The 17,667-nt window shown below is 32.0% G+C and overlaps 1 protein-coding gene across 1 annotated transcript; it reads right to left on the reverse strand.

Moving 5' to 3' along the window:
- Positions 1-14,079: 14,079 nt before the first annotated feature.
- On the reverse strand, positions 14,080-17,650 carry LOC144551453 (NADH-ubiquinone oxidoreductase B18 subunit). Its single transcript, XM_078299411.1, has 2 exons — positions 17,208-17,650; positions 14,080-14,362 (listed from the first exon to the last, which is right to left on the reverse strand). Exon 1 carries the CDS (start codon positions 17,535-17,537, stop codon positions 17,214-17,216), a length of 324 nt encoding a protein of 107 aa, XP_078155537.1. The 5' UTR covers positions 17,538-17,650; the 3' UTR covers positions 14,080-14,362; positions 17,208-17,213.
- Positions 17,651-17,667: the final 17 nt, after the last annotated feature.

The following is a 17,667-nucleotide window of genomic DNA, read 5'->3' on the forward strand; positions in this document are numbered from 1 at the left end:
AATTTTGAACCAAAAAAAAGAAGTACCGATTTAATTTTATTTTTCCGGTTGCATGGTGATGCTGAGTTCGTATCCTCTGCATTAACTCAAAAGGAAATCTTTTGAGTTAATGAATCTTGACCCTCCGATATGTTTTGAGATTGGAATTGAATTTTGTCTAGAGGGCTTTGGACAAAATTCCATCCAAAGTCAAGTCTTACCGTTTAATTTGTTTTAAGATTCGTACCAACATATTTAAAACTTAATAACTTTAAATGGGTCTGTAAATCTAAACCATTAGTGTAAATTTTAACACAGATCGGACGGTTTACTACTAACTTTGGATGAGATTTTGTCCAAAATTCTTTGGACAAAAACTCCACTCTTTGAGATTCGTGCAGACTAAATCTACACTAATATTAAAGAGCCCATATATCATATAGTCTGTATCCCCCAGATACCTGAGGTGCAATTAATAAAAATAGATGGCCCAGATTAATTCCATCCAGGTTAAACTCAATCCGGTAGCTGTTAAGGCTATAGAGGGTCTTCTTTGAGATTCGTGCCAAGTGAAATAAATAGTCCAGATTCACAACTTGCACCTCAGGTATCTGAGATGATGCGAATTCCTATATATATCATAAGCAGAAATCAAATTGACTCCATTTAAAATTAAATGGATAAAATTCATTAACTCCAATGTTTTCTTCCTTCTCCTCCACGTGTCCCCCCAGCTCACCTCCTTCTCCATTAATTAACCGCCTTTTATTCTTCACCGCATTTGATTTTCGTACTTTTATGTCCCTGGATTTTTGTATTATAAACTGTTTTGTCAAAAACAGTGAAAATTTCAATTGAAATTGCTTTCATTTTCAGATCAATAAATGGAAAACTGCTTTCTATTTATTTTCTGTTAAAAAATCAATTAGTGAGAACATAAATTATATTTTAGTGTAAAGGATTTCGTTTGGAGATAATTTGATCGGAATAAAATTTCCGAATCCAACGTACACTTTTAATATCTGTCTTAGAAATTGAAACAAAGAAATACGATCAAGCAGACAATTAATAAAGTAGTGAAGGTGAAATGTTCAACGCTTCTTTTTTATTGTTTATTGTGTCCGGCTCTGAAAATTCTTCCTGTTTTTTCAGCAAGAATTTTGCAAGCGTGCTGTACATGTTAGTTCAAATCCTGTGTGGCTATACACCTCTTCCCAGCGGGTAGCGGGTTTGCTGGCACCCAAAATAGATGCCTTGATGCAACACTGACACCCTGTTTGGATGGAGAGTAGAGGAAGGAATGGAATGGAATAGAAATAAAGATTAACAAATTTAACCTCTTTGTATTTGGATGATCAATGAGATAATAAACTTAACTTTCTTTTCCGTCTTATTTCTTGTTTGGCTGATTAAAATTTAAGAGGTTAATGAGAAATTTCGTGACTGTTGTAGGTTTGAGAAAAAAATATTATATGAAAATTATATATGTAAGATATAGACTTGAACATTTGTATCATTTTTTTTCTAAAAATATTTGTAACAAATTTTTTTTCTATCTGTTACACTTCAATTTGAGATGAAAACCGATTCTATTAATTATAATGATACAACGTTAAATTTTTCACCTCCTGTACCCTTCACCTCCGACATAATTTTATCAACCAAACACAATTCAACAGAAATTTTTTATTCTTTTCCATTCCCTCCCTCCCTCTACTCTCCATCCAAACAAGGTGTGAGAGAAACATAGCGCATGGTAAACTGGAAAATTGTGTTGGACCCGGCCAACCGGAAGTTCGCTTCAACTGAGGGGGTGCAGGAAAGAGAAAAGGGACATTTTTGAAAAATGCTTAACAAACGTCTGTAGTCAGTACAGAAAAAGAATTAAAGACTGGAATTCGATTTCTCTGAATTGGGATGTTTTTAGGTAAAGGAACACGAATCTTGAAGTATAGCCAACGATTTCGAGGACTCATGCTATTACTTCAGGTGTTTAATTATAACTTTACAAGGCTTTTCAATAAGACAAAAGGTCATATTTTATCCAAATTTGTAATTTTTTTCTAAAATCATCCCTATATCCTAGGGGTGAAAACGGATCGGATCGGATAGTGATAAAATCATATTCATATATATATATATATATTTTGGATAAGGATACAGATCGAATATTAAACAGATACATATAGATACAAATTGAATATCAAATTTTCGTAGATATATATAGATTAAAATTTAAAACTTTATCCATACCGCTATTCACACGGATAATCAGATATCGGATATCCATATATAATTTTCAAATACGGGTCTGAATTTGATCGAATAATATCTGACCTGTTTTCACCTCTATCTATCTCCAAATGTAACAAGGGCTGAGTTAAAAATCAACTAAATTCTACGACATAGTAATATAGCTGGCAAGTTGATTTAGTGGACTTAAATTTGTTGCCTTTTGAATCAATTTTTTTAATCTAGTAGTTAAATTAAGAGTGAATTATGGTACATGTAATTTATATTGATCCGTATTATAAATTAATATTTTTATTTTCAAAATTTAAACAATAGATCTGAATAGTTCTCCAAATGAAGATTAATTTACTTGTAGATCAAATTTAACATTAAAAAAAAAATTATTAAATAGGTAGAAAATCCGCTATACTTACATTATTAATGATAGTTTTTTTAAGTCTCTCCACAATAAAACGATAATCACTACTTAAAACACTGTTCCAAACCATTCAAAAGTAATAATTTTCTATCTATTTAACAATTTATAAAAAATAAAATTTTAGTTTGCAATTAAGTACATTTTTGTATAGAATTTGTATATAATAGTTCATATTGACTATTTAGACTTCGAAAAAAATAGTAATTTGTAGTACGGACAAATCTCTGCTACGCATACTACCATAGCCTCACTTGTTAAAATAATATATTTTTACGAGAAGTTAAAATTTAAAATTCGACCAATAAAATATTAACTTTTTATAGTTTAGATGTATCATTGCGCATTGTCATTTCTGTTTTAATTTATAATTACTAATTAATTTTAATTCTCAACGCATATACAAGTAACAGAGCCGTATAAACTTTTTTATGATAGAGATATATTGGTGATTAATTGAAAGTATTTAGTGGGTCAAAAGTGAACCAAAAACAAAAAACCGCAATGACTCAAAATAAAACACATAATAGACATCTACTCATCAGCAAACTTCACTCAGCATAAAATAGTAAAAACATATACAAAAAATTAAGAACACCGTATACTTTTCGGATCCGTATCCTCCCAGGTACCTGACTCAACACAATTTAAACTGACGGTTCATATTTACTCACAGCTGGTCGGGATTCGGATGACAGAGGGGGCAGGATTATATGTGCTTTGAGATGCGTGCCAATCCATTTTCGGACCGTCCGATTCAATTCTATTCCGTCAGGTAACCTGAGGGGATACGAATTCATACTTTTCCCTAGTTATTTGCTTGCAACATATGTTTCCAAAACTCTTTCGCTGTCATTAATTCCTGTAGCAACATGTTCATCCAACGCACTCCTCTGACCAAATTTCTCTTTCTCTGTTTATTCAAATTATTTCTTCGACAACCGTGCCTAATTTTTTGACAACGATTTCACTGTTTTGTTTCTTTTATGTTCCCCTTTAAAAAGACCTTCTAATCCTCTTCCATGGATTTTTTTTAGAAACCATAAATATTACCAAACCAACTTGATTGCTTAATTTTTTATAAATATGTGCTTTGAGATGCCATGCCGGTCCCTTTTTTTTGGACCGAATTGTTATTTCAGTCCCAACCGTTTTCACAGACTTCGAGAAAAAAATACATTGAAAAATTGTAAAATTATATGGGACTGAATTGCCATTTCGGTACAAAAAAAATAAATTCGAAACCGGAATGACATTTTGATTCTTATGTATTTTATATAAAAAAAAAGTAATCATATTGGTTTTATAAAAAAAATTCTCTTCCATGTGCCCAATTCCAATTTTCTCCTCCTCTCAAAATGCTATTTCAAACCTGATTGCAAAAATCTCACTAAATTTTTATGCCTTTGATTATGTTTCAATTTAAACTTAATAATTTTTCATACAAAAATAAGTTATTACTTGAGGTGTTTTTAATATAAATTTTTAAAAAAACATTGTGCAAAGAATATTCACATGAGATGTTTCTTATAAACTCTTGATGCTAACCGAGTCCAAGTTTGGTTTCTCTTTTGCTCTTGTTTTATATTGAAAACCTTATAATTTCATATGCACATAGGAAACACAGTATAACACATATCTGATTATTTTATTTTGATCATTAATGGTTTTTTTTTAAATACAAGTACAGTGGAGGCACTACCAGTAAAGGCATCCGAATCATCATTTATATTTTAATAATATTGCATACTTAGAAAATATTTTTTACCATGAACTATACTAAATTATTAACATTTAAAACAGTTAGTAATGAAATTATTAAAGACCACCATTTTCCTTTAAATAAAGAAGAAAATAAATTAGGTCAAATTCTACTAATTAATTCACTTGTTTTAGAGTTATCAGTGCAGTGAAGTACGGAGTCAAGAAGCCTCCAATAAATCAACAAAATCCAAAAATATTGTGTCATGATATGTCATAAATTTTTTTTTATTCCTCCCGAAGAAAAGCAAAACTTAGAGATGTTAATTATTTTCAAAAGAAAACTTTGCGTTTGTCACAGATTTATAATTATAATTACGAGCTAGTCAAGGAATAGTACTTTTGAAAGAAATAATTTTGTAAATTCTAACTTCAAATGAAAGAAATAATATTAAAAAGTTTAGTTATTTGCTAAATTATGCTGCCTTCCAATGAAACTAATTTTAACTTTTTTTAATAAAAGCAGCTAGGGGTGTTTAAACGGTTCAGTTTTCAATCAAACTGATAAATTTTGGTTTAAATAGATCGGTTCGGTTTAGAGTTTTCAAAACCGACTAAACCGAACCGACCGAATTATATTGGTTAAAGTATGTTTTTGTTTGGTTCAATTATTTGTTCCTTTCTTTCATTTTAGTTTAAATATTTTAGAACATCTACATATTTTGTATAAAATTAAATAATTTGTATATGAACATGTGTAATTTTTGTTAATAACGACATTAATAGGTTTACTTCGGTTTGAACCGAACAAATCAAAATTTACTTTGGTTTGTTCGGTTCAGTTCTTAATCGGTTTATAAGTTTAATCGGTTCGGTTTGGTTCTATTTTTGAAAATTGAAAAAAGTTTAATTTGGTTATTTTAGTTCGGTTTCAACCGACCATTTGAATACTCTTAAAAGAAGCAACCAACGACAAGGAGACTCATATCAACGAAAGTAAATCTGCTCCTTTTCTTGAGGAAAGGAGGACCCTCCTATTCTACAATCCGAACCGTTCAAAATCGATTAAACAGCTTCAATTACATCTGATTTGTTTTAATAGATTGATATAAAAAAAAAATTATTGAAGCTGTTTGATCGATTTTGAACAGTTCGAATTGAAGAATAAAAGAGTCCTCATTTTCTCAAGAAAAGTAACAGATTTCATTCCCATATCAACAAACATGGAACTAAATCTGCTGTGATTCTACATCCAGCCCTTCATATTCTTTGAGATTCGTACAGAAAAAATAACTACTCTTCAGATTCGTACATTCTAGAAAGTGAATGGTGAGTTCTGATATTTCAGGAACCTGCGATTTTATAGAAATTGTAGAATCACAGTAGATTTATTTCCCAACAAACATAGCAGCAGTGATTGTACGGTTTTCAACTGTAGCAACAAGAAATCATGGATGATGGATGTACCAAATTCCAGAACCCCTGAATTCAAGTGCACGCAAATACCTAAATTCAAATGCATAATTCCATCTATATTCTGTCTGTTTCAATTCAATACTCGCATCAACGTCTTGTTATTCTCAACATACGACACCGGCGAGAATATCTCTGTTTTATGCATGCTTAAACTCAGGTGGGGTCCCACACAAAAGGTGGGGCCCACATTGTTATTGCATGCATGACAAATTCGCGCATCAAACGGGCAATCATGACTTTTATCAGGGGAAAATAGTTCCACACTTCCACCATTGTTAGTTCTTCTATGCCTAATAAACTAAGTCAATAATTAGTTGCTATGGTATCACAGTGTTTAACATAAAATTACACAGGATAATTTGATTGATGATAATAATTATAATTTAACTAACAGCTAGTTTTGTCAATATTTTTCAATTGAAGCGGACATTTTTTAACTCAGTATTTGCAAAGTTGTCAAGCCAGACAAGCCTATTACGCGGATAGTCACATGTTGTCACAGCTACAAAAGATCTCAGTTTTTTTATTGAGAAAAAGTAACCCACAAAAGTTTGTTGGGAGTAGAAGTTGGCCGGGCGAAGCGGATGACTATTCAGGTTTCTTCAGGCTTCAGTCTTTCACTGAGACGGAGACCAGATCCTTTGCACCATGCTCTCAATAGCAAATTTGTACTGCTTATAAAGTAGGGGTAATTTCATGTATACCCTCAAAAACAATGAAATTACGCAATTTCCCTGTAAAGTTCATAATATTATATTTTGACTTCCAATTTCAAAAACTCACAAATTACCCATTTTATTGTATTTCTATTACAACTCATATTAATAAACTATCCATTTTTCTCTTTATTAAAATATAAAAAAAATATCAAGTCACTTTAAGAAAAATATTTTTATTATAATTGGTCGGTTTATGAGGCAAATATATTTTTTCTCTACTTCTAACACATGCACATTTAGGTAAACGTTTGTGCATGTGTTTGAAGTAGATAAATGAATCATTTTCTCTCCGAAGTTGATCAATTAAAATACTAATATTTTTCTTAAACATGCTACGTATTTTTATTTTATAAAATAAAAAATAAATTTGAAATGAGTTTTAATAAAAAAAAAGACAATAAAATGGGTAAATTTCTGAGTTTTTTAAATTTAGAAGAGTAAATATGATATTAAGAAATTTATAGGGACAAATATGTAATTTCATAGTTTTTGAGGGTTATACGTGAAATTCCCCCTGTAATGTGTAAACTAATTGGCAGATTCATGCATGTTTTTTATTCAAGGAAAATGAACTATAATATGATCCCCAGCAAATTTTTTTTCTAATAATAAATGTTTTCTGTTTGTGTTGTAAAAATGTTAGTAAAAAACAACTTCCTAGATGGAATTGGCTTTGGCAAGAGAAAATAAAATAAAAATAACAATAAAAGAATGTAATATAGATTATGACTTGTTAAGGATTTTATTAGCAAACATATCAGCTAAATATCAACATTATATCCTAGCATAGTCCAATGTAGTCAAAGGACATCTGAGCACAGAGGTGGAACTAGAAAATTTGAATAGGGAACTAATCTATAAAATGTAATATGTGAAAAAAACAAAAGTTATTCTATGAGGGAGATTTAGACTATATAAAAGCTCAAAAAACTTAAAATTTTAATTAAATTTAATATACATAATTAAGAATTTTAAAATTATAGGATGGCTTGGCACCCCCTGACATATACGTACATCTGCCCCTGTTTTAGCATAGAAATTACGATCGACCAAGTATTTTTAATGAAAAAATATAATTGGTCTAGTGTTATTTAATAAGTGTAAGATTTTAAAGCTAATTTATACAAAAAGTTAGAACAACTGTTCCAATAATAGTATCTGATTTTGGAATTGATGTAGAAAATTTTCTAATAATAATTAAAATTAAAATTAAAAAATTTCTAAAGACAACACTTGGTTGTTGTTGGTTAGGAAATTTATAAAACAGTTGAATAATTAGTAAATTTCTGCATTGCCACAACAACAACTACAAATATTAACAGAGCAGACATAAATTTGCACAGAGTTTGTATCCAAACTTGCATTCAATGCGCTGAGTGGTCAAAGAAAAAAACAAATAAATATGACGCAGCAGAAAGGGATAACAAACTGGAAATTTCAGTGAGACCAAGATCTAAGTTAACTGTGGTGTCTGACCCATGAATACAAAGATCTTCCTTTCAATCTCCTCCAATAATAAAAAAAAGGACATATATCAATCCCCAAATGGATCCAATGAAATAAAAAAGCAGCATACACATACTAGCAGAATTAAAACCTATAAGAACAGAAACAAATTTAGAGAATAATGAAACAAAACCGAAACAAAGTTAAGAAGATTGAACAAGATTTGATGAAAACAAAATCCACATTATAGTTCTATAGAAGAAAATCATGTCTTTTTTGTTTCTTAAATCAGGATTAAATTTTTTTTTTTTTTTCAAAAAGTGGTCACCCACCGATTTCATTCGAAACCATAATAGTGTTTGCTTCCAATTTCTAAATAATCGGAGAAGGAAACGCATACAGTTTGTACCAAGAAAAAACAAACATAAAAAACCAAAAAGGCTGGTCCACAGAAACAGCTCTAGGCTAATAAACGTCCAAAGAATAGAACTGAAACATAAAAAACAATCAGCAGACAACAACAAAAACTCCTAGCAATATCAGACAACAAAAAATTCCTAATCATTTAGAAACTCTAACCCAAGCATATGGGTTAAATCTTCTTGTGTCAGCATAGGATGCTCGACCTCTATCTCTGAATCCCCCTCCTGAGCTATTTCATGTTGGTCTAATATAATTAGATCATGAGAAGGCAAGGCATTAGTGTCCAAAGACATAATTAAAGACAAATTAAGTAATGAGCCATTATTTAAAGTCTTACACCAAAATGTAGCTAAAATAATAATTTTGGAACTAAAAGCCTTTAAAGTAGTCATATGAGATTGTTGAAAACATAGTTTATTTTTTTCAAGCCATATACACCAAAGCACAGCATCTCGGACAAGCTCTACTAAAGACTTATTTTTAAGCGGAATAGAAGCATTAATAAAAATAATTCAAGCCCCCGTAGTCTAGATGATAATATTTTTATAAATTATAACTTATAAGTCGTCGCTTTAGTTTCTGAAATTGGAGTTTCATTCATGCAAATAGATTTTTGTTTCCGAAATCAGCGTTAGTATTTTAGTTGCTACTATGAGTCTATGATAAATGATAGTGTTTTAGGCTTTTAGCCTTTTAGGTCGTAGTTGTGGACTTGTCGGCTTGTGGCTTTAGTTTCTGAGGCCAGGTCTTAATTTTGAATAGTTTAGTTCAGTGTTGTAAATAATAGTATGTGATCTGAATTGACGGGATACCATCAAGCGATTAATTGGTATGTATCTGATTAATCGAAATTATGCAAATAATTTAATATTTTTTTTTATTAAATTTATGTGTATATATACCATAATTCATTAAAAATAATTTATTTAACTCATTAAACTTATCAAATAAACTTAATTTAACTTAGTTCTATTATTATAACATGACACTTTGCTTATTTTTTCTTAAGGCATAAGCATTTTACATGTGTAAGTAACACATTTATTTAATGAAAAAATAAATTCAAGAATTAATTAAGCTTTTTCAAATACTAATAACATATTATTTGAAATAAATAAAACAAATTTAGTTTATGATAACAACTTAGTTTCATAAATGAACAAGTCGTACTAATTGAAAAAAATACATCAGTAAGTAAGAAAAATATACGGTATATAAATAACAGAAGAATTAATTAATTTCAAAGTAAGAAAAAAAAAACATATATAAAAAATATTAAATGGATGTCCAAGCACAAATAAAACTACAATACAAGATTTTTAAAACTTATTATCGCATACTATCACAGAAAAAAAAAATTTATTGAAAAAAATTGGAATAAACATAAATAAATCATAAAAATGGCAGATTAATCGTTTTCATCCGCAAACATGCTTACATGCATCTTTTAAATGTATTCGTAACGGTTTGACCGCCGTTAACGATTAAACGACCATTTAATCGGCCGTTAAAACCGTTTTTTACAACACTGGTTTAGTTATTTTTCTGTTCGGTGTGGGGTGTTCGTTTTTTTTTTATGGTGTCGGTCTTGAAAGCTTATCAGTCATTTTGTGGACATTATATATTTTGTTGAACACTTTTTTTAAAAGATTAAAACTTGATTTCAAACTAAAGGCACAAAAACATCGACTATGCAATACCACATCTCTCTTAGAGCAATAACTTGAAGTAGTTGGTGCTTAATATCAGTACAACACAAGTATGTAATATACACAGATATATAATATATTTGTATATTGTTGAATAGTTCGGCTTTCAACTCTTTAACATTTATCAACATCAATCTGATTCATGGTAGATAAATTTATCTCATTTATGTTTTCTTATAGTTCAGAGTTTTAATTAATAGTTGTTGTTACTTGCACGATGAAATCAGAAATGAGAATATCTTTTAATAAACACACATATAACAAAAAAAACACACACACACAGAAGTAATTACAAATTACATTCTAAATCAAATAGATATTTATAAGTGTCATGCTAGTTTAATCAACAGTTCAATATGATTATGTGAGAATCAGTCTTTAATTTAGTGGCAAAATCAATTCCCTTTACGTTGAATGTTGCATGTTTGAAATTTGGATAAAAAAAATCCTTATAGATATTAAATAGTTGGGTGTCACCTCCAACTATTATTAAAAAAAAAAACAGATTTCAACAACAACCCAAGCCCCCACATCTTCAAAATAATCGGAAAAGAGAGAACAAATTAATGCATATCACAAGAAATATCCACTACGCATATGATAACGGTCGGGATTTAATTTCAACGAGATAAAAAAAAATCTGGTGTCTATTGTGAGGGGTAAAGTTTCGAGATTTTCGCCAGGAGAGGGGGGTGGGGGCGAAAAAATAGTATGTGAATCGGTTTAAATAGCTAGATTAAAAATAACGGTCTAACTTATAATTTTCAATACTCTAATTTCTAATATTAATTCTAATTATCAATCAGAATACAAGAAATTTATTCCAATTCAACTCTAAATTTAACTCTAATTACATATCATAATTTTGAAGAGAGGTAAAAATAAAATTCTAGAGGGGCATTAAGCCCCTGATCCTTACCGGATCCGTCCCTGCTTATTGTAGATACAAAGCCTAAGGGCATTTCAACTCAAAATATATATATATATATATATAGGGTTCGGCTAATTTGCTGCCGGTAACATTTCTGCTCAAGGTGCTGTCGCCCCTTTTTTTATTTTGTGATGTCCAAACAATAAATTCAAACCGTTAGATGTTTAATCTATATTATAATCTATCTGGAGACCAATTTTTACATTTTTTGGAATTTTTTTACTATTTATTAAGCTGGTTTGAAAATCGCTGATTTTAATACTGCAGAAATTTACTGAAAACAACGGTTTTCAAATTAGCTTAATAAATAGTAAAAAAATTTCAAAAAATGTAAAATTTGGTCTCCAAGTAGATTATAATATAGATTAAACATCTAACTGTTTGGATTTGTTGTTTGGACATCACAAAATAAAAAAAGAGGCGGCAGCACCTTGGACAGAAATGCTGCCGGCAGGAAATTAGCGGGACCCATATATATATATTGTAGATACAGGGAGTTCATTCTGAGAGTCGTATGAGAGTTAAAGAACGGTATAGGTTTTCTAATTGCACATTTAGATAACCTGAGGGGATACGGATTCCTAAAACAATGACAACAGTGAGACAACCTTACGAAATTATAACATGTTGATCAAATATTACAAATCCCCCCCCCCCCCCCCCCCCCAGCCCTCCTTTCTTCTCACAGACGAGAGATAAGATGCATGCAGACGACTTGGGGAATATATATGAAAAAGTCTAAGAGGAATGATTGTGTCGCCATAACTTTCTTCGCACGAAGGGGGATATGAAAAAAGGCTGGTGCCTTTCCATGGAGTTTTCCTTGGTTGCATGTAAAACGCCATCATTCTATCTTTCAGCTGGGGTCGCCTCTCTTTGGTAGCTAGCTGCTAATTCTGAGCTGCCATGCTCCATCCACTCATCTATCGCTCTCTGTTCATTCTTTTTTGTGTATTGGTAAAAATAAAATGGTAACAAATGGGAAAAAGGACGGGAATATTAATTCACACACGACAATCTGGGTTTCTGGATGTCATCATTGTAGATATATATGTCCGTACCTCTCATTTGGGGATCAATTGAGTTTTGTAAAAGCTTCGATTGATTCAATACCTTCAAATCACTACTCAATACTTGCTAATTGGAGGGCTCCATCTAGCTCCCCGACCGTTTTTTTATAATTACAAAGTTATATATAAATTATGACGCATATCTAGGTAAAATAAATTATTCATAAGTTATGCTTTCATCATCATCATCATCATTGTTATTATTATCAGGGCGTAGTTGGAGAGTGTAATAAAATGTGACGTACGATTTTTTTAAAAATTAAATATGGTTTTATAATTGTTTTCAATAACAAGCATATTTTTATATTCTTTTCTATAGAAGTACAGTAATCAAATTATATTTTTGCTAGTTTTTTTTTTGAGAGAATGGGTCAATTGACTCCCATTCTTAATTTTTCGTATTTACGTATGATTTTTTATATGTAAAATGATTCAGTATTGTCAAATCGACTTTCATTTTCTTTAGAATTTTTTTTGTTTAACTCTCATAATTCGAAAGTCTGACTCTGCTCCTAGATATTATCATTGTTATTGTCATCGGTTGTCCTGTTTGTATAGTTATACCTTCATTGTCCATAAAAATCCTTTATTACAAACTTTAGAAGGCAAAATAGCTTGTTGTTCATTATGATCGTGCCTAATTTCATTCATGAGTCAAGACGTTCACATTTTCCGCATATATATGGTTACAAATATGCTTGAAATACACAAGGATACTAAACCCCCAACCCCTGCTCCCGTCAAACCAACCAAAAAAGCCCACGTATTCACGTAAATAACTTGATTTGTATTTCTTACATTTCCTCTTCGATTTAGTGTGAGTACATTGAACTAATATATGTATAGGAGGTATTCCTCTGTTTTTTGTTTTTTGAAATACGAGACCAGAGTCTGGTGATTTAAGATAAAATTTTGGGATGGTTTTACTTTTACTGAAGTTACTAAATTTTCTGAGTGAATAGAGCCTAGTGTTAACCCATGGAGAAGTCTGTTTACGGAATTTTCTGTCCTCCACATGCCCTTTCTAAATTTCAAAACCTAAGGAAAAACTTACAGCTTGGATTCCGACCACATGTTGTGGAGCCAATTCAAATGAAATTCATGCCCAAGGGCCTTCCCTCAAAAAAAAAAAAAAAAATTCAAATGAACTTCTCTCTCTCCCTCCAACTTGAATCAAGTAACCCACCTTAATAACATTACTGATTATTCGCTTGATCCCGTGATTTGAGCAGTGTTGTCAATAACAGTATGCACTCGTCGGACGGACAAGGCACCGCCAAGCGATTATTCAAAAATAATCAGAAATAATCAGGCATAATCGGAAATAATCGGTCAATTATTAAAGAAAATCCGTGACAGTTTGATTACTGCCAACAACTAATCGGACGATTAATCGGTCTAAATGAGTGTTTTTTACAGCACTGGATTTGAGTAATAATGCAGCTGTTCATGTAGTGAAGTTTAATATTTGTAACAAGATGCTGACACAAAACAGCAAGTTTAATGAGTTCAAGCATCATAGCATACATCGTAACCTGTAAACGTTCTTAAAGCACAGATAGGATGTATCCATTTTGGAGTCGGGTAGTCTGTATATTTGTGCTCTCCTCTAACAATCCATAGCACAGATGGGTATATCTTACCTACAGCAAAGGTATTTGAGATGTCTAATACCCAACATGAGAGAAAGTAAAATTCACAGCATAATTACGTTCATTTTCCCGAAATGAAAAGGAAGATGATTTATATAAGATGACATATCTGACCACTAAAAGAGCATTCCATTAATTAACACCGTTTCCAATGGAAAAGATTGAACATTGAGATGTAAAACAAGGATACAAATACGTATATGGTTGGGAAACAGCTTTACTATGACTAGAAGGGCCATAAGAAAGAGACAGCTAATAAATACTGTTGCAATTGAGCATGGTACAAAAAAACAACACTGAGACAATAAGCCAAACAACACCTGCAATAACTCAAGTAAAAAGACAACAAGCAGCAAGAAGGGACCGTGTGGTAATGCACAAGTCCAATTAGTACTATTGGCACACTATATGAACACTAAATAAGTTCTTTATTCCACACAGCAGAAAAGCTGAGATGCACATTAAAGTGAAATAAATGGGGAAAACAATTACTCAAGTTTATCCAGAACTCTTGTTTATTCATAGGACTGAATAGTTCTTGACCATTACCAAACAAAACAAAGATAAGAGTGTAGTCCTGTTCTCCTCCTGCAAAAACAATGAATATTTGTTAAGGCGATATAGTGAACAGCAAGCTTTCAATAATTACCAAAATACAAGCAGTGATTAAAAAGGATCCCAAGGAGTTTATATGGTTCCAGTACAATAAAAATAAAATGAGGGGGGGGGGGGGGGGTGTTGTTGGGAATCAAAGCAAGTAAAAACGAAGGCTGCAATGCAGGATGCTCAAATAACATGACATAGACCAAGCCCAGAACCTGAAAGAATGTAATACCCCAACTCAATAATATTTAAAAAGTAAATCCAAGAAATTGTTTCATGAGAACAGATCAAATTGGAATAACCAAAAATCCAAACATAAATTGACTGAAGCCCAAAATGATCTGTTATTAGACCCAGATGAGATTGACGAAAGACAACCAGAAAACAGAGCAGCCAGAGCAAAACAAAGGAAAAAAATATTCTCTGTCAAGAGACGACATTTTTGATAGCAACATAAACTAATCAGAATATACACATGTTTCCAATCCAGCCATTACAGCAGGAAACATTTGATAAAGTTCAAGCTAACATAATAGGCATAATAAAAATAAAACATAAACAACATCTTATTGTCCGTACTTGATAATGGAAACATAATGGCCATGGTGAACACTTCATGATTTCAGATGTATCTTGCGAATACTAATAACACAAGGAAACAAGTCTATCTTGGAATATAGTGAACAAAATGAACATTAAATATTTAGGTCCAGTAGCCATGGCCTACAGGTAATCCTGTATTAGAAGGATTCACATATAACAACAATAAACCAAAAAGTCACCTCTTGTATGATAAAAGCCACTAAAATACACATTGCAAAACTTTTTCAGAGGTTATATCATACATACAATCTTTGTTTAATCAATTCAGTATATTAAATTGAACTAAAAATTATCTACAGATTTGTACCAGAAAACATACAAAAATGATTCAGCTCCATTTAATTCATGTTTCAATAATAACTTCAAAAAGGAAAGCGGCAATTAATGTAAAAGACTAGAACTTGATGGCAGTTGAAGATCGGAGAAGGGAAAGGAAAAAGGGTTACTTGGTATATAAAGGACTTGCCCCAGGATAACCATAGTTTAGTGATACTTTTAAAATATATATAAAAATATAATTTTCGTGCATCAACCATCAACCATTGAATTAAAATGGACACAAGTAACATTATAGAGACTTAAATACTGTTAGCTTGTGGTTAGTGCGCTACGTCTGTGAATAAGGTCCAGAAGGGAACACACACAGATGCTACCATGGTTTAAACCAATGTTACTGGCATTTGCATAACGGAAGTTAGAATTAACTGTATGTTTATGGCATATAGATAAGGATCCTAATAATGGAGGACACATCCTTATTACTTCATAAAAATCAATTATTTTGATTAACTCTTTCTACCGAAACTAACAATAATTACAAAAAACTAAAGTTGTTGCAAAAATTGACAAGAAAATTACAAATTTACCCCCAAAATACCCTACTCTAGAAGTCCTTACATTTAACCATATGAACTTAATAAATTCAAAATATATTGACAATAAAATGAAATCATGTGCAGAAAGAACACCAAGTTTGCACATTATAAAGTAGTATATGAATGTGCAATACGGCATCCCTATATCATTCTTATTAGGGTTGCTCATGAGCCGAGTTGAGTCTGAGTTGCTAATCCAGTTCTTAATCAAAAACTCTAATTTGGAATCAACTCACGAGCAACTCGAGTCGAGGCAAGTCGACTCCTGACTCGTAATGTAGTACATACTAAGACAATCTAATTTAATTATAACAAAAGAAATATTACATAGTTTACTAAAATAATACACAATTAAAGTAGTACATAATGAGACAATGGCCAATACATAATTAAAAATTACAAAAATACCAAAATAGTACATAATTTAAAATTACCAACCAGATAAGGTTTAGTCATTTGAGAAGCGATGATTTTTTTTTAGTTTCAAGTAGCAATACAATAGATTGTGAGAAACAAATTAATATAAGGTTTGAGGATGCAACAATTAGGAATATATGAATATATGGATTAGGGTTTGCTGTGAATCCAACCGAGTTGATTCCGAACCGAGTTGGAGGTAACTCCGATTTGACTCATAAATCAACCGAGTCAGTAAACTCGAGTCAGTTTCAACTCGAGTTGTTAGCGAGTTGATACCGAATTGTTTCCGAACTGAGTTTCGAGTCGTGAGCTTTTTGTGCACCCCTATTCTTATTCACGTGGAGCCACTTAAACCTAAATAGTAAATACTCTCTATCAAACTAAGAGTCACTTTTGTTGATCCAAATTTTTTTTTTCTCATTGTGCTTTCTGGACTGGCAGTCTCTTTTTTGAAAGGGAATCTGCATTTGACCAACTCTACTTAAAATTCCCATCCCTATTTTAACAAAATATACACCAAAAGCTGTCAATATAACATAATTGCAGGTCTCTATCCGAAAAACTTAGTTAGATGTTCTCGGAAGTATCACTAAGATAATGAAAGAGCAGCTCTAGGCACAATTAATCAACTCAATATTTTTAATCAATAAGGACATCAACTTCACAGTTCATCTGCATCTTACGTTACATATCAGCAAACAACCTAAAAGGATTAAGGTTATCTTAATATATAAACCAGGCTCATTGGACATGATAGTCATTACCGATTCACAAATAAGCATCTGATCTTCTCATATCTAACACTGCTACCCAATTTCCTCTGGTGCTACCCTATTTCACTCTCTACTCAATGTACCAGGCAATCAAGTATCCAAACTAACATATCAGACAACACCATGGAAATTGAGGAGGGAAAATTTGGGATATCCTACCTCGACTTAAACGTTGGCAGGAGCAGGGAGATACACGGATCCAGGCTGCGTTCCCTTGTTCTTAGCCTCTTGCAATGCGCGGATCTTCTGCATCTGAAGCATGCGCTCCATGACAAGCTCGTACTCGCATTTCTCGTACGAGTGGCGCTCGTTTTCGCACTTCCAGGGGAGGTAATACTCCGCCACGCGGCACTTGTTGAGCGGGATTAGGAGGTGCGCGCACTGGTCTCTGTACGGGATCGGCACGCGGTTCTCAACCATCTCCTCCTGAGTCGCGATCATCGGCTTGGAGGAGCCCAGCTTCACCCCCTCTATCTCAGTCTCCGCCATTGATGAACCTAATTCAGACCTCGCGTTTCTCTCTTTCTCGAGTCGATCGATGCAATAACTGATGGATCTTTTATTCTCGACTCTTTTAACTAATTGGGCTGAATGTAATCCATTAATACCTGGGATTTGA

This window comes from Carex rostrata, chromosome 3 (assembly GCF_964058835.1).
Source record: "Carex rostrata chromosome 3, lpCarRost1.2, whole genome shotgun sequence".
Classification (NCBI taxonomy): domain Eukaryota; kingdom Viridiplantae; phylum Streptophyta; class Magnoliopsida; order Poales; family Cyperaceae; genus Carex; species Carex rostrata.

Coding starts and splice junctions, on each gene's coding strand:
- LOC144551453 (XM_078299411.1), bottom strand. CDS start 17,537: ATGGCGGAGACTGAGATAGAGGGGGTGAAGCTGGGCTCCTCCAAGCCG.